Source organism: Coregonus clupeaformis, chromosome 10, assembly GCF_020615455.1.
Source record: "Coregonus clupeaformis isolate EN_2021a chromosome 10, ASM2061545v1, whole genome shotgun sequence".
NCBI lineage: Eukaryota > Metazoa > Chordata > Actinopteri > Salmoniformes > Salmonidae > Coregonus > Coregonus clupeaformis.
The window spans coordinates 41,969,161-41,984,878 of NC_059201.1; the positions used below are offsets into that span (position 1 = coordinate 41,969,161).

The window sequence follows — 15,718 nt, forward strand, 5'->3', positions numbered from 1 at the left end:
GAATGCCATCACTAGTCGGTGCCATCTTCCGGGTCTGGAAAAACATATACATTATTCATGACATCACAGTCCAATCATGGACGAATGATGATGGCAATATGAGATAACGCATGAAAACATCAATTTAGGAGATCACAAGAACAACAACATTGACAATATATAGCCTATTATCTGACATGCTTTAGTCTAGACCTACTTTACAATTGCCTGGTATATTTTGATGGATAATTCAGTCAATTGTACTGTTTAAGTGCATGCAAAAGGTTTGAAAATTGCCCTCTGTCCTGTAAAACCTAACTACAAAATCTAGGCTGCATTTGGAATTTCACTATCACAACATTGCATTGACATGCAAAGGACAGCTGGAGGCGCTCGTGCTCAACAAGCTCCAGACCCGACAGGTTCGTTGGCACGGCAACTGATAAACACTTGCAGCTGGAGTGGGGAGTTGCAGCTTGAAAACTTTTCATCTCCCTATTTAAAAAATAGTTGTGTAGTGTTCGTTATCAATACAGTAAGAAGGCATTTCTTATCAATAGGTTGTTATCTCTTGGACACAATGCCTGTAGCTCACAAGACAGGAACTGTGAAATCCAAGCAGGTAACGTTAACGTTTTCTAACGCTAACATTAGCTAACGTTAGCTAATGTTTTAGCTAATAAATTCGCCATTCTGCATGCGTGACTGTATTCTAACAACGTTGCTCTCAAGTAGCAATAATTGACTGGTTTGCAGATTATTGTCTGCATCTCAACAGTTTACAGTGGCTTCCATTTTTTTGTTCCCTCTCCTTATCTGCATTGAGGTGAAGGAACTACTAGTAAACAGGTGATAGGGCGACTTTTTTTTTGCGTTTTTGAACACCTGTAACTGCCATTTTCTGCAATCAAGAACAGAAATGTGCCTTAAATTATAACAAATAACTTTTTTTTTTAAGAGTGGCACAACCAGTCCACAAGGTGGCGCAGCAGCCGTCTTACGTTCTTTGGGGAGAACCCTAAGAGGGGCAAATGCCTGGTTGCTATGGTCTATTCTGTGTTATTTTCAGAATATTGCAGATAAAGAAGATAAGACAAGCAGATGAAGCCACTGACTGACTGTAGACTATTGAGATGCAGCCCTAGTGGTGCATGAAACAAAGTTATGAAATATGTCTGTTTTGTATAGGGGTCAAATGCTCAGTCCCAGAAGGCTCCTGCAGCAAAGGCTGCAAAAGCTGCCAGCAAGAAAAAGGTAGGTGGCTATTATAACCATACACAAATTGAATGACTAAATTCTATTTGTGCCATTGGGAGCAGGTCAAGTTCTTCTTACATCTGGTGTGCTTCGAACTTGTTAAATTTGTATCATATTTGAGCGTTGGGCAAAGTTGATATATTGTATCATTTCACCTCACCTGTAAAAGTGAAAAGGAAATCCAGCATCTCTGGAGGACAGTCGAAGTTGTTAACAGGGGTTCTTTAAGATTAACCCACTTCGGTAAAAACCAACGTAGTTTCAGAGTCTAGGCCTACAGTTTTCTATTTCGATGAGGTTTAACGGCGGTTGGCATCCAATAAATGTTTCATTACCGTCACCTACTAGACTGGAGTACAACTCCCGTATACTTTGTTTGAAAAAATAAAAAAAATACCCTACTATCTAACACTACACTCACAAAAATTAAAATAATACTATTATATTTCAAAATCGACTCTTATTGGTCAGATTTTTCTACCAATCCCGTCATGTTTTCTGTTGTATTCCCATTTTGATTGGTCCCTGAAACCATAGGAGGCTAGTTTGAAATACAGTGAGCTCCAAAAGTATTGAGACAATGCATTTTTTGTTGTTGTTTTGGCTCTGTACTCCAGCACTTTGGAATGATACAATGATTGTGAGGTTAAAGTGCAGACTGTCAGCTTTAATTTGAGGGTATTTTAATCTATATCGGGTGAACCATTTAGAAATTACAGCACTTTTTGTACATAGTCCCCCTATTTTAGGGGACCAAAAGTGTAGGGACAAATTCACTTATATGTGCATTAAAGTAGTCAAAAGTTTAGCATTTGGTCCCATATTCCTAGCACGCAATGATTACATCATTTTGGAGTCATTTTTATTGTAAATAAGGATAGAATATGTTTCCAAACACTTCTACATTCATGTGGATGCTACCATGATTACGGATAAATACCCTCAAATTAAAGCTGACAGTCTGCACTTTAACCTCATAGTAATTGCGTCATTTTAAATCCAAAGTGCTGGAGTACAGAGCCAAAACAACAAAAAATGTGTCACTGTCCCAATACTTTTGGCGCTCACTGTATATATAACACAACTTCATGTCTCTATTCTGTAATCTGTTAAAGGTCCTGAACAGTCATTATTTTTCTGTCATCGCTAACTACCAGGAAGCTTGAAAATACAGGCTGAATGGGCAGGGATCTTATATTCATGAGCTCGCCTTGACTGACAGCTGTTTGAAACACCTATGTCAAGCAACTTGGATGCAGTGAGCAGTGTTGTAGTAAAATCATCTCAAGCAAATTTGGTGATACACAAAGCAACTCAAACAACATTGAAATTGCATCATGACATCATTTATTAATTTTTTTATACATCTCCCGTTTGGCATTTATTTTATGATGCGGTTCACAGCAGCACTGATGGATGTGTTGACTTGACAACTGCGTCTGAGTTTTGAACGAACCTTCCCCCCTTTTGTTCCATGCTGGCTGAAGACCTAGCTAGCCAGTAACTAGCTAACGCTAGACACAGATGAAAAGGGAAACATATAAGTATCTTTGCCATAGATGAATAGTGTAAACTTGTAATTATATTTGCTGACATATTTGCCTACAGTCAATTTTTGGCACCAGTACAGTAGCTATCTCGCTATACAATGCATTCGGAAAGTATTCAGACCCCTTGACCTTTTCCACATTTTGTTACATTACAGCCTTATTCTAAAATTGATTAAATCGTTTTTTCCCCCTCAATCTACACACAATACCCCATAATGACAAAGCAAAAATAGGTTTTTAAATAAAAAACAGAAATATCACATTTACATAAGTATTCAGACCCTTTACACAGTCAATTGGAGGTGTACCTTTGGATGTATTTCAAGGCCTACCTTCAAACTCAGTGCCTCTTTGCTTGACATCATGGGAAAATCAAAAGAAATCAGCCAAGACCTCAGAAAAAAAATTGTAGACCTCCACAAGTCTGGTTCATCCTTGGGAGCAATTTCCAAACGCCTGAAGGTACCACGTTCATCTGTACAAACAATAGTACGCAAGTATAAACACCATGGGACCACGCAGCCTTCATACCGCTCAGGAAGGAGACGCGTTCTGTCTCCTACAGATGAACGTACTTTGGTTGAAAAGTGCAAATCAATCCCAGAACAACAGCAAAGGACCTTGTGAAGATGCTGGAGGAAACAGGTACAAAAGTATCTGTATCCACAGTAAAAAGAGTCCTATATCGACATAACCTGAAAGGCCGCTCAGCAAGGAAGAAGCCACTGCTCCAAAACCACCATAAAAAAGCCAGACTACGGTTTGCAACTGCACATGGGGACAAAGATCGTACTTTTTGGAGAAATGTCCTCTGGTCAGATGAAACAAAAATATAACTGTTTGGCCATAATGACCATCGTTATGTTTGGAGGAAAAAGGGGGGTCTTGCAAGCCAAAGAACACCATCCCAACCGTGAAGCACGGGGGTGGCAGCATCATGCTGTGGGTGTTCTTTGCTGCAGGAGGGACTGGTGCACTTCACAAAATAGATGGCATCATGAGGAAGGAAAATTATATGGATATATTGAAGCAACATCTCAAGTCATCAGTCAGGAAGTTAAAGCTTGGTCGCAAATGGGTCTTCCAAATGGACAATGACCCCAAGCATACTTCCAAAGTTGTGGCAAAATGGCTTAAGGACAACAAAGTCAAGGTATTGGAGTGGCCATCACAAATCCCTGACCTCAATCCTACAGAAAATGTGTGGGCAGAACTGAAAAAGCGTGTGCGAGCAAGGAGACCTACAAACCTGACTCAGTTACACCAGCTCTGTCAGGAGGAATGGGCCAAAATTCACCCAACTTATTATGGGAAGCTTGTGGAAGGCTACCCGAAACGTTTGACCCAAGTTAAACTATTTTAAAGGCGATGCTACCAAATACTAATTGAGTGTATGTAAACTTCTGACCCACTGGGAATGTGATGAAAGAAATAAAAGCTGAAATAAATCATTCTCTCTACTATTATTCTGACATTTCACATTCTTAAAATAAAGTGGTGATCCTAACTGACCTAAGACAGGGAATTTTTACTAGGATTAAATGTCAGGAATTGTGAAAAACTGAGTTTAAATGTATTTGGCTAAGGTGTATGTAAACTTCCGACTTCAACTGTATGCAAATAAGGTATTTCTGTAAAAAAAAAAAAAAACATAAAAATAAACTGTTTTAGCTTTGTCATTATGGGGTATTGTCTATTGATTGCTGAGATTTTTTTATTTTTAAAAATCAATTTTAGAATAAAGCTGTAACGTAACACAATGTGGAAAAAGTAAAGGGATCTGAATACTTTTCGAAGGCACTGTATAAACCACGCCCCTCTGCAAACACGCCTTATCTGATGTTGGTTACAAGGTGGTACATATTTAAATTAGTAAGAGAATATCATGTTACCATTGGTGTATTAAAATGAGAGTTAAGATGATGTCACCTTGTCCCCTTAATAATGAATCCAAGTGTTTGACATGGGGTAGGGGACCAGTAACTTTATGATCAAACTTTATCAATGAAGAAGCAACAGTCATTTTTCATACTTTGGTCATCATACTTTCATCTGGTTTCCTTCAAATATCATCACATTTTTTGAAAAACATTATTTTGACTGTTCATAACCTTTAAAACATGATAAATACATGTGCTCCTCACATAATGCACCTTTCCCTTTGCACTTCACCTGTGAGAACCATGACCACGGGTAAGTCTGTTCCGCTTTGTGACCATGGTTGTACCTTTACGATGTAGTAAATTGCTCCTCTCTTGCCCAAACCTATTGAAAGTTATGACTCATTTACTGAAGCTACAATTTTTCTTTCTATCGAGGATTCGCGGATCACATTTTATAATAATAAACCATTTATAATGTTTTAAACGTTATAAACTAGCCTTATTGCGGGCTGCTCACTATTTGTTTGATAAGAAACAACCATGTCGAGCCATAACTTGGCCAGTATGGTTTTAGATGGCAGTGAAAGAAAGGAAAGGGGCTGGATAGCTACTCTAGTAGATCAAAGACACTCATTACTAAAGCATCAGTGCTACCAATGAAAAAGTTAATTCAGAGCCCTGTATCCACATGACCACATCGTTAGCATTAGGCAAGCAATATAGCCTATGTCAACTTTTCTAGTCAGACAAATATGTTGCTTATGTCCATTTGGTCATGTTGTTTGGTCAGGATGAGGAGGATGGAACAGAGACGGGTGAAGGAGATGAGTGGATGCAAGGGAAGACTCTGATCAAGCCACCTGACCAGCTGGATCTCACTGAGGCTGTGAGTTTACTGTAGCCTGACTGTGGTGTCTGGAATCCTGACATGGCACCAAACAGAGACAGACTGTCATTGAGTCATAAAGGATACACAGAGGAGGGGGCTCAGTTCTGACCATTGATACTGTATAAGTAACTTCTTATTTATAAGACTCTTAAGACCAGTTTTTTGCAATGTTTAGAAGTTGTTTGATGTACTGTATATTTTTTCACTTAACCAGGAGTTAAAAGAGGAATTCACCAGGATCCTGACTGCAAACAACCCACATGCCCCTCAGAATATTGTCCGATACAGCTTCAAGGTAAAGTATTACAGTAACCTCCAGTCTAATCCATGACTTTATTAACAACTTCTCCCTTCCTTCTTGGGTCCATCATGTAATGGATATTAATGTAAACAAACAATATTTTCAAGATACCTTGTATGATGGAAATACAAAAGCATTATCCAATGCAAATACATATGTATCATTGTCTTCTCTCAGGAACGTTCTTACAAGCCAATCAGCAGTGTGGATCAGCTGGCTGTCCACTTTGTGCTGGAGGGTAACCTGTTGCACCAGGACTCAGATGAGGCACGCAGACAGAGGGCTAAACAGGGCCTCCCTGAGGGTAGATAGCCAGGGCTTCTGGAATTTTTGTGGGAATCAAATATACTGCCTTTTACAAGAGCAAACGTTTGAAATAACTTTGATGGTAACATGAGATGTTGATTATTATTCCAGAAAAGGCCACAGTTGAGACCACTGTAGCTGAAAAACCTGAGACTCCGGTAGGAAACCACCTAATTTATTAACATACCAAAACGTTTGTGAAATAGCCTACATTCAGTAATTTGAGTGACTCTTGAGTGACTTAATATCAATGCATGCCAAAACCCACACAAGATCCAGAGACAAGATAGTGAAAAGAGTTCTCTGGTTCTTTCTTCTGTCTCAGGCTGCAGGTGAGGAGGATGCAGGGGACGCGGAGGAGGGCGGGGGAGAGGAGAGAGCTGACAGCGTGGAGTCCAAGGCTGGAAAAAAGGAGCAGAAAATCACCAACCAGTTCAACTTCAGTGAGAGGGCCTCCCAGACCCTCAACAACCCACTCAGGGTAGGTAGGCTAGGGCCAAGGCAGACTATGTTGCAAGAAGTATAAATTGCCTATAATACTGTAGAAGGGCAAATCTGTCTTCCGAAGATTGTCAAGACACAAATTCCCTGAACTCCTTCTCAGGAAAGGGGATGTCAGACAGAGCCCCCTCCTCGTGCAAACTTCTCAGCTACTGCCAATCAGGTGAGAAATACATCATTTTGAGTTTGATGCCATTGATGATTCTCATTGTTTGCTGCTCCTAAACATGAATGTTATGAAGGCTAGTGATACAACAGGGTAACCTCATCTCCTCCTCCTGCAGTGGGAGATCTATGACGTGTATTTGGAGGTGCTGCAGAAGCAGGAGAAGAACAAGGAGAAGGCGAAAGCGGTCCCCAAGAAGGACGACGACAAGGGCAAGAAGAAGATGATGCTGGTGGAGACACAGGTAAACCTCAAGTCAATAATAAACTATGACCCCAAGCCATTCAATTGGAGATAACACTTAGAAAAATCGGGCTCTCGTTCAACAACACACAGACATTGTTGATCCCATTGAATGTAGAGAACTGAAAGCTTTCCCCCTGTTTCCCCCTCAGAGTGATGACATCACCAAAGTGGCCAAGGTGGCCAAGATCATCGAGCGGATGGTGAACCAAAACACGTTTGACGACATTGCACAAGGTAGGTCCTTCCTGTGTGTGCCATGTTATTTTACCTTGATACAAAACCTCCTGATAGTCTCTGCATGGTGACATGATATGAGATGTCACTTCCCTCTTTTAGATTTTAAGTACTTTGAGGATGCTTCTGATGAGTACCGGGAGCAGGAGGGCACCCTTCTCCCCCTCTGGAAGTTTCAGTACGACAAAGCCAAGAGGCTGTCTGTCACCGCCCTCTGCTGGTCAGTCTTCTCACATTACAACAACAACAACAACAACAACAATGCGGCTTTACAGTCACTGAAACAGTTTTGATAGATGTGTGGCTTATAGACAGTAGTTGGACCACTGGGAAAACCTGAAATCTTCGTAATATTTTTGGGAAACTGCATTGAATAATTATAGTCTCTCTGTTGCTCCACAGGAATGAAAGCTACAAAGATTTGTTTGCCGTGGGCCTTGGATCATGTAAGTATGCAAGGTTTACCAAACCAGTACCCTTTTTAAAATGTTGACCCCGCTCTTCCCGCCAGACGACTTCACCAAGCAGGGGCGGGGCATGCTGGTTTTCTACTCTCTGAAGAACTCCACCTTCCCTGAGTATATCTACCCCACGCCGTCGGGCATCCTGTGCCTGGACATCCACAAGCACCTGCCCTACCTGGTGGCCGTGGGCTTCTACGACGGCTGCGTGGCCGTCTACAACCTCAAGGAAGAGAGCCTGCAGCCCATCTATAAGAGCACCGCCAAGTCTGGCAAGCACACCGACCCCGTGTGGCAGGTGTGTGTTAGTTTGTGCATGTTCTGTATTTGGATAAGACTCACTGTCACATGATGGTCTAAGACTTTGTTTGTCTGTCTGTATGTCTGCAAATCTCGGATTTATAGTTTTTTGTGTTAACATGCTATGTTTGTGGCATTTCCTTTTCAGGTGAAGTGGCAGAAGGACGACATGGACAACAATCACAACTTCTTCTCTGTGTCGTCTGATGGCCGTGTGGTGTCATGGACTCTTGTCAAGGTGCTCGAGAAATACATTCACTTTCCTCAGTATGTGTGTTAATATATGCACGTCTGCTTGTGAGTATTTGTGAATATTTTATTTTGTATTTTATTAGGATCCCCATTAGATGTTGCAAAAGCAGCAGCTACTCTTCCTGGGGTCCACACAAAACATGAAACATGACATAATACAGAACATGAATGGACAACAGCTCAAGGACAGAGCAACGTATATTTTAAAAACATTACAAAAGGCACACGTAGCCTACATATCAATACATACACACAAACTATCTAGGTCAAATAGGGGAGAGGCGTTGTGCCGTGAGCTGTTGCTTTATCTGTTTTTTTAAACCAGGTTTGCTGTTCACTTGAGCAATATGAGATGGAACAGAGTTCCATCTCATATTGTGCGTAAGTGTATTTTTGTGTATCATTTTGTTCTCACAGAAGTTTTGATGTGGGTTTGAATGGTTGCAGAATGAGCTGGTCTTCACAGACATCATCAAGCTGTCATTGGAGGGAGCTGTGTCAGAAGGACCAGAAGGCGTGCAACTTCCCATCATGGGTAAGACCTGTCATCAACTGACGCATCACTTCAACACCGTTTGATACCTGTTAGGATAATTGAAATATTTGACAATGTTTGTCGTCCCGCAGCTTGTGGAACATCCTTCGACTTCCACAAACAGATTGAGTACCTCTTCCTGGTTGGCACGGAGGAGGGCAAGATTCACAAGGTGAGCAGACATTCAAACATGGTCCCCAGTCATGTATCCCCCACTGACTATTGCTGTATTCAGCTACTCCAAAACGTTTAGTTATTTTACTGTAACTTAATGAGATATGAATTGTCTTGGGTGTCCTGACCGTCTCCTAGTTGCTCCTCTGAGGAATCAAATGGAGTCTTGTTCTGTTGTGTTTGTAGTGTGGTGTGTGATATCCTGCTGGGCCACAGAAGCAATGCCTTCTCCTTGTCTCTCAGAGAGTGAGGAAGTATCTCATTAGCACTAGGCTTTGGGCTCGGCACAGCCTCTTCCCAGCGGGCTGTAAAGCACCACTCTGAAGCCTCTATCTCCGCTCTCAATGGTGCAGCCCTACAACTTGTTTTGTGGTTTTTCGGGGGCTTAGAGGGAGGGCTTTTTCGAGTGCTAAATTAAAGAAAAGGAGTAGTCACTGTGATTGTTTTTGGTTTGGTTTTTTACTGCAGTTGTGTATGTAGTCAGAGATTTGTCAGTCTATGCTAGGCTTGTTAGTCCAGGATAGGCTGTCTAGGCTGGTGCTCTGGGAGGCCCTCTCACACGATGCTAAGCGTTTAATGAGAGCCAAAATGAGGGCAGAGCCTCCAAACCTCTCCCAGATTTGCTCATTAACAGCAGACAGCTGTAGTTTTTGGCTGGCGTCCATCCTCATTTGGCCTTCTCCCCCAAGTGTCTATCCAGCAGTGTTGCAGAGAGACACACTACTGTGAGGTTCTGATCACACACACACACACACACACACACACACACTGAAGCAGAGTTCTACAGGGGATTTTTTTTTCCCTCAATCTAGATGAGATGAAGGATTCAATAAAGTTCCATTGCTCTCAGCTACAGCTTTGAGACAGATTGACACAATCTCACACACACAGACAAACGCCTTTTAGAAGCCCCTTACAGAACTGCCACAGCCGCACAGAGTCTCAAGTGACTGGCAGCTCAGTCTACTCTCTCTAAAGGCTATGCTAATTATGAGCCTTAGCCCACTGTGTTAGCTAGCTAGCTCACTGTAATGTTATGGTTCGGTAAGCGAACATGCTAATGAAGGGTTTTGGCTGATTGCGACCTAGCTGTAGCAGTGTGTCGTCAAAGGCCCATTCTGATTCTCCAGACCTTGCAAGCTCATTAGTGTCTCGTTGTTGCAACATCGGGTTGGAGATAGTTTCATTACACACGTGCACTCTGGTCTAAGTCACAATAAACCTGTATTTTTTGTTGTTGTTGTACTTTTACCACTTTTTCGCCCCAATTTCGTGATATCCAATTGGTAGTTACAGTCTTGACCCTACGGACTCGGGAGAGGCGAAGGTCGAGAGCCATGCGTACCACGAAACACGACACTGCCAAGTCGCACTGCTTCTTGACAGACTGCTCGCTTAACCCGGAAGCCAGCCGCACCAATGTGTCAGAGGAAAAACTGTCCAGCTGGTGACCGAAGTCAGCGTGCCGGTGCCCGGCCCGCCACAAGGAGTCGCTAGAGCGCCATGGGACAAGAAAATCCCAGCCGGCCAAACCCTCCCCTAACCCGGACAACGCTGGGCCAATTCTGTGCCGCCTCATGGGTCTCCCGATCACGGCCGGCTGTGCCTTAGACCGCTGTGCCACTCGGGAGGCCCTAAGTCCCAATAAACCTACAGTGTTTAGTGTTTAATATGCCTACATGAAGGGTTTTTGAAAACTCTGTACATTACATTTAAATGGGTTGTAATGAAGGCCTTTTATATTGTACAACAGGGGTTCCCAAACTATTTCCTGCAATTCTATACATTTTGCCATGTCTAATGTGTATTCATGTGATATTTGAGTGACTCAAACATTACAACAAAATCTATGGAGAAAAACAAAAAACGACCTACATTTACAGTTTGGGAACCACTGTTGTAGAAGATGCTAAGATGTTCTTCCCGGATGGACACCATGAAAATGATCGGAGAGGTTGAGAGTAGAAGTTCAGGAGCAAAAAATAAATAAAAAAATAAACAAAAATATATATATATATATATAATAGAATTATTGTAAAATTAACTCTGTCCATAAGGTGTAGATAGTAAGTATAGACCGGAAGTAGAGGCCTGGGCATTGTTGTTCACTAATTTACTCCAAGTAGGGAAAGGATGGTGGGGTTGAAAAGTAATAAAGGGGAGTATAAATATAAAAAATTAAAAACACATGGGAGATTGGAAGTGATGCAGACAATTACATTGATAGAAGATACAATCTATCTGCAATATTAAGCTGATCCATTCCCCCCCCCCCCCAAAAAAAAAAAAAAAAAAAAAATAAAAGATGTTCTTCAGGCTCTAAATCAGGATACATTTGAGAGAAAAGATCATAGGCGGCGCGTGAGTTTCAAGTTTGGGGAAGCTATCTTTTCACCCAAAGAAAATCACCTTTATGATAAAGCATGCATCTATCATCACATTCGCAGACTAATGTAAAATAGCCTACTATTCCTAATGTGATGAGAAGATTGAATAGTCATCAATTAGGATTATTATTATTATTTATTAACCTTTATTTAACTAGGCAAGTCGATTAAGAACAAATTCTTATTTACTCTGACGGCCTACCCCGGCCAAACCCGGACGATGCTGGGCCAATTGTGCGCCGCCCTATGGGACTCCCAATCACGGCCGGATTGTGATACTGCCTGGAATCGAACCAGGGTCTGTAGTGACGCCTCTAGCACTGAGATGCAGTGCCTTAGACCGCTGCGCCACTCACTATTTGAAAAAAAAAATGGTTCTCAACAATGCTTTTCTTCTCCTTTGCACACATTCAGAGGTCATGCCTAGCTAGACTATGTTTTGGGGGGAGGATCCGAATTGTTTTTGTCAATTTTAGAATTTTTTTTACGACACTTAACATGACTCCAGACGTATTAGCAGAATCCTAATCTTTAACAAAAATGACAGGGTAGCCTCCTCTGCTGACACTGACAACAATAAAAACGACCTCGTCTTGAATGCAACCATCTAATCTAGGCCTATGAAAAGGTGAGACGCATATTGTACAATATGACATCCATCTAGCCTGGATGAGGAAATTATATTATCCTAAAATTACTTTCCAGTGGCACTGACTCACACAACGAACGATAAAGAAAGTGAATATGCGCTCTCACCGGGGATTTGGCCGATGCTCTCCAGTAGTAACAATAAGATAGGCGATAAGCCTACTGTTTTGTTAAATTTAAGAGTCGAGAGTTTTGATAACTAAAGACAGATTAGAGTTTTTTCACATACACACACACACACCCCCACACAACTATGCGTGTGATATCAGTTCCTATCTGTCACCTCTTGTTGGAAAACAGCCACCCCCGGGAGCTCCTGGGACAAATGTAATAGCTCTGCTGTGACTTATTCACTACCTATCCCCTTACAGAGCAACCCCACTGGGCGCAGATGTCAGTTCAACGTCTATTTTTATTTATATTTGGTTGAGTTGTCAACTAATGTGAATTCAGCGTGAAATCAACAGAAAAATGTCACCATGACATTGGATTTAGGTTAAAGGTTGAGTGAAAAATAAATGAAATTCCCTTACGTTGATTACTTTTTGCAAAACCAATCTATTTTCCACGTTGATTCAAATGATTTTTTTTGTTGAAATGACGTGGAAACAATGTTTATTCAACCTGTTTTGCCCAGTGGGACATGCCATTTTAGGCCAGGGCTTTATATTGATTTATCCCTTTAATTTAACTCTGAGACTTTCTCACTGCTTTCACTCCTATCATTCTGTCACCATGCAAATGATGTAGCTTGCAATAATAGTAGAGCGGAAGTTTGGTTCACAGCTACAGTATATTGTCTATCTGGAGTGGTGAATGTGAGGTCTGACTCCATATTATTGCTGTGTCATTTCCAGTGCTCCAAGGCCTACTCCAGCCAGTTCCTGGAGACTTACAATGCCCACAACATGGCAGTGGACGCAGTTAAGTGGAACCACTTCCACACAAAGGTCTTTATATCCTGCAGTTCTGATTGGACCGTCAAGATCTGGGACCACACCATCAGGTAAGTCTACTCACCATCATACTATTGTGCCCACCCGAATCAAACTATGCTGTCTCTGATATTTATTTTCACATTGGCCAGCTTAGTTTAGAGAAGTAGCTAAATTCAAAAATGTCTCGCTGTTCCAAATCTATGCCAGGCTATAATTCTGGTTTTAAAATGGCACCACAAAAACATCCATTTGAACCCTGGGGCTCTATTTTCGGCTGCCTCTAAGAAGGCGCAAGTGTCAAACTCACGTTAGTTTCCAATTTTGTCATGTAAAAACTGGCGTACTGCCATTTTCCAGCTCCAACGTCAGGTTCGGCAGTTTACCTGTCTAACATCAGCTCGATTGCACTGAGGTGGGAGGGGTGATCATATTTTAGGTGTGTCCTTAAAAACAAGCGCAAAAGTAAACATTTAAAATCAAATAAAATGTTATTTGTCACATGCGCCGAATACAACAAGTGTAGACCTTACAGTGAAATGCTTACTTACAAGCCCTTAACCAACAATGCAGTTTTAAGAAAAATAAGTGTTAAGTAAAAAATTGAGAACTAAAAATAAAATATAATTAAAGAGCAGCAGTAAAATAACAGTAGCGAGGCTATATACAGGGGGTACCGGTACAGAGTCAATGTGCGGGGGCACAGGTTAGTCGAGGTAATTGAGATAATATGTACAGTGGGGAGAACAAGTATTTGATACACTGCCGATTTTGCAGGTTTTCCTACTTACAAAGCATGTAGAGGTCTGTAATTTTTATCATAGGTACACTTCAACTGTGAGAGACGGAATCTAAAACAAAAGTCCAGAAAATCACATTGTATGATTTTTAAGTAATTCATTTGCATTTTATTGCATGACATAAGTATTTGATCACCTACCAACCAGTAAGAATTCCGGCTCTCACATACCTGTTAGTTTTTCTTTAAGAAAACCTCCTGTTCTCCACTCATTACATGTATTAACTGCACCTGTTTGAACTCGTTACCTGTATAAAAGACACCTGTCCACACACTCAATCAAACAGACTCCAACCTCTCCACAATGACTAAGACCAGAGAGCTGTGTAAGGACATCAGGGACAAAATTGTAGACCTGCACAAGGCTGGGATGGGCTACAGGACAATAGGCAAGCAGCTTGGTGAGAAGGCAACAACTGTTGGCGCAATTATTAGAAAATGGAAGAAGTTCAAGATGACGGTCAATTATCCTCGGTCTGGGGCTCCATGCAAGATCTCACCTCGTGGGGCATCAATGATCCTGAGGAAGGTGAGGGATCAGCCCAGAACTACATGGCAGGACCTGGTCAATGACCAGAAGAGAGCTGGGACCACAGTCTCAAAGAAAACCATTAGTAACACACTACGGCGTCATGGATTAAAATCCTGCAGCGCATGCAAGGTCCCCCTGCTCAAGCCAGCGCATGTCCAGGCCCGTCTGAAGTTTGCCAATGACCATCTGGATGATCCAGAGGAGGAATGGGAGAAGGTAATGTGGTCTGATGAGACAAAAATAAAGCTTTTTGGTCTAAACTCCACTCGCCGTGTTTGGAGGAAGAAGAAGGATGAGTACAACCCCAAGAACACCATCCCAACCGTGAAGCATGGAGGTGGAAACATCATTCTTTGGGGATGCTTTTCTGCAAAGGTGACAGGACGACTGCACCGTATTGAGGGGAGGATGGATGGGGCCATGTATTGCGAGATCTTGGCCAACAAGCTCCTTCCCTCAGTAAGAGCATTGAAGATGGGTCGTGGCTGGGTCTTCCAGCATGACAACGACCCGAAACACACAGCCAGGGCAACTAAGGAGTGGCTCCGTAAGAAGCATCTCAAGGTCCTTGAGTGGCCTAGCCAGTCAATAGAGCTGAACCCAATAGAAAATCTTTGGAGGGAGCTGAAAGTCCGTATTGCCCAGCGACAGCCCCGAAACCTGAAGGATCTGGAGAAGGTCTGTATGGAGGAGTGGGCCAAAATCCCTGCTGCAGTGTGTGCAAACCTGGTCAAGACCTACAGGAAACACATGATCTCTGTAATTGCAAACAAAGGTTTCTGTACCAAATATTAAGTTCTGCTTTTCTGATGTATCAAATACTTATGTCATGCAATAAAATGCAAATTAATTACTTAAAAATCATACAATGTGATTTTCTGGATTTTTGTTTTAGATTATGTCTCTCACAGTTGAAGTGTACCTATGATAAAAATTACAGACCTCTACATGCTTTGTAAGTAGGAAAACCTGCAAAATCGGCAGTGTATCAAATACTTGTTCTCCCCACTGTATATGTAGGTAGAATTAAAGTGACTATGCAGAGATAATAAACAGAGAGTAGCAGCAGCGTAAAAGAGGGGGTGGGGGAGTGTGGGGGGGCAATGCAAATAGTCCGGGTAGCGATTTGATTAGCTGTTCAGGAGTCTTATGGCTTGGAGGTAGAAGCTGTTAAGAAGCCTTTTGGACCTAGACTTGGCGCTCCGGTACCGCTTGCCGTGCGCTTGACTAGGGTGGCTGGAGTCTTTGACAATTTTTTTGGCCTTCCTCTGACACCGCCTGGAATAGAGGTCCTGGATGGCAGGAAGCTTGGCCCCAGTGATGTACTGGGCCGTACACACTACCCTCTGGAGGCCGAGCCGTTGCCATACCAGGCGGTGATGC

The 15,718-nt window shown here is 42.1% G+C and overlaps 1 protein-coding gene across 1 annotated transcript in view; it reads left to right on the forward strand.

Annotated features, from left to right (window-relative positions):
* The first annotated feature begins 418 nt into the window (after window positions 1-418).
* Window positions 419-15,718, forward strand: part of dnai1.2 (dynein, axonemal, intermediate chain 1, paralog 2) — a 36,578-nt gene continuing 21,278 nt past the window's right edge. Inside the window, exons 1-17 of the mRNA XM_041887952.2 lie at window positions 419-601; window positions 1,168-1,233; window positions 5,460-5,555; window positions 5,773-5,853; window positions 6,037-6,163; window positions 6,277-6,323; window positions 6,491-6,646; window positions 6,770-6,829; window positions 6,951-7,076; window positions 7,228-7,312; window positions 7,415-7,532; window positions 7,715-7,758; window positions 7,824-8,071; window positions 8,222-8,311; window positions 8,773-8,860; window positions 8,953-9,032; window positions 12,927-13,075. Coding sequence (XP_041743886.1) covers window positions 560-601; window positions 1,168-1,233; window positions 5,460-5,555; window positions 5,773-5,853; window positions 6,037-6,163; window positions 6,277-6,323; window positions 6,491-6,646; window positions 6,770-6,829; window positions 6,951-7,076; window positions 7,228-7,312; window positions 7,415-7,532; window positions 7,715-7,758; window positions 7,824-8,071; window positions 8,222-8,311; window positions 8,773-8,860; window positions 8,953-9,032; window positions 12,927-13,075 — 1,703 coding nt within the window. The 5' untranslated portion in view covers window positions 419-559. The remainder of the gene's footprint in view (window positions 602-1,167; window positions 1,234-5,459; window positions 5,556-5,772; window positions 5,854-6,036; window positions 6,164-6,276; window positions 6,324-6,490; window positions 6,647-6,769; window positions 6,830-6,950; window positions 7,077-7,227; window positions 7,313-7,414; window positions 7,533-7,714; window positions 7,759-7,823; window positions 8,072-8,221; window positions 8,312-8,772; window positions 8,861-8,952; window positions 9,033-12,926; window positions 13,076-15,718) is intronic.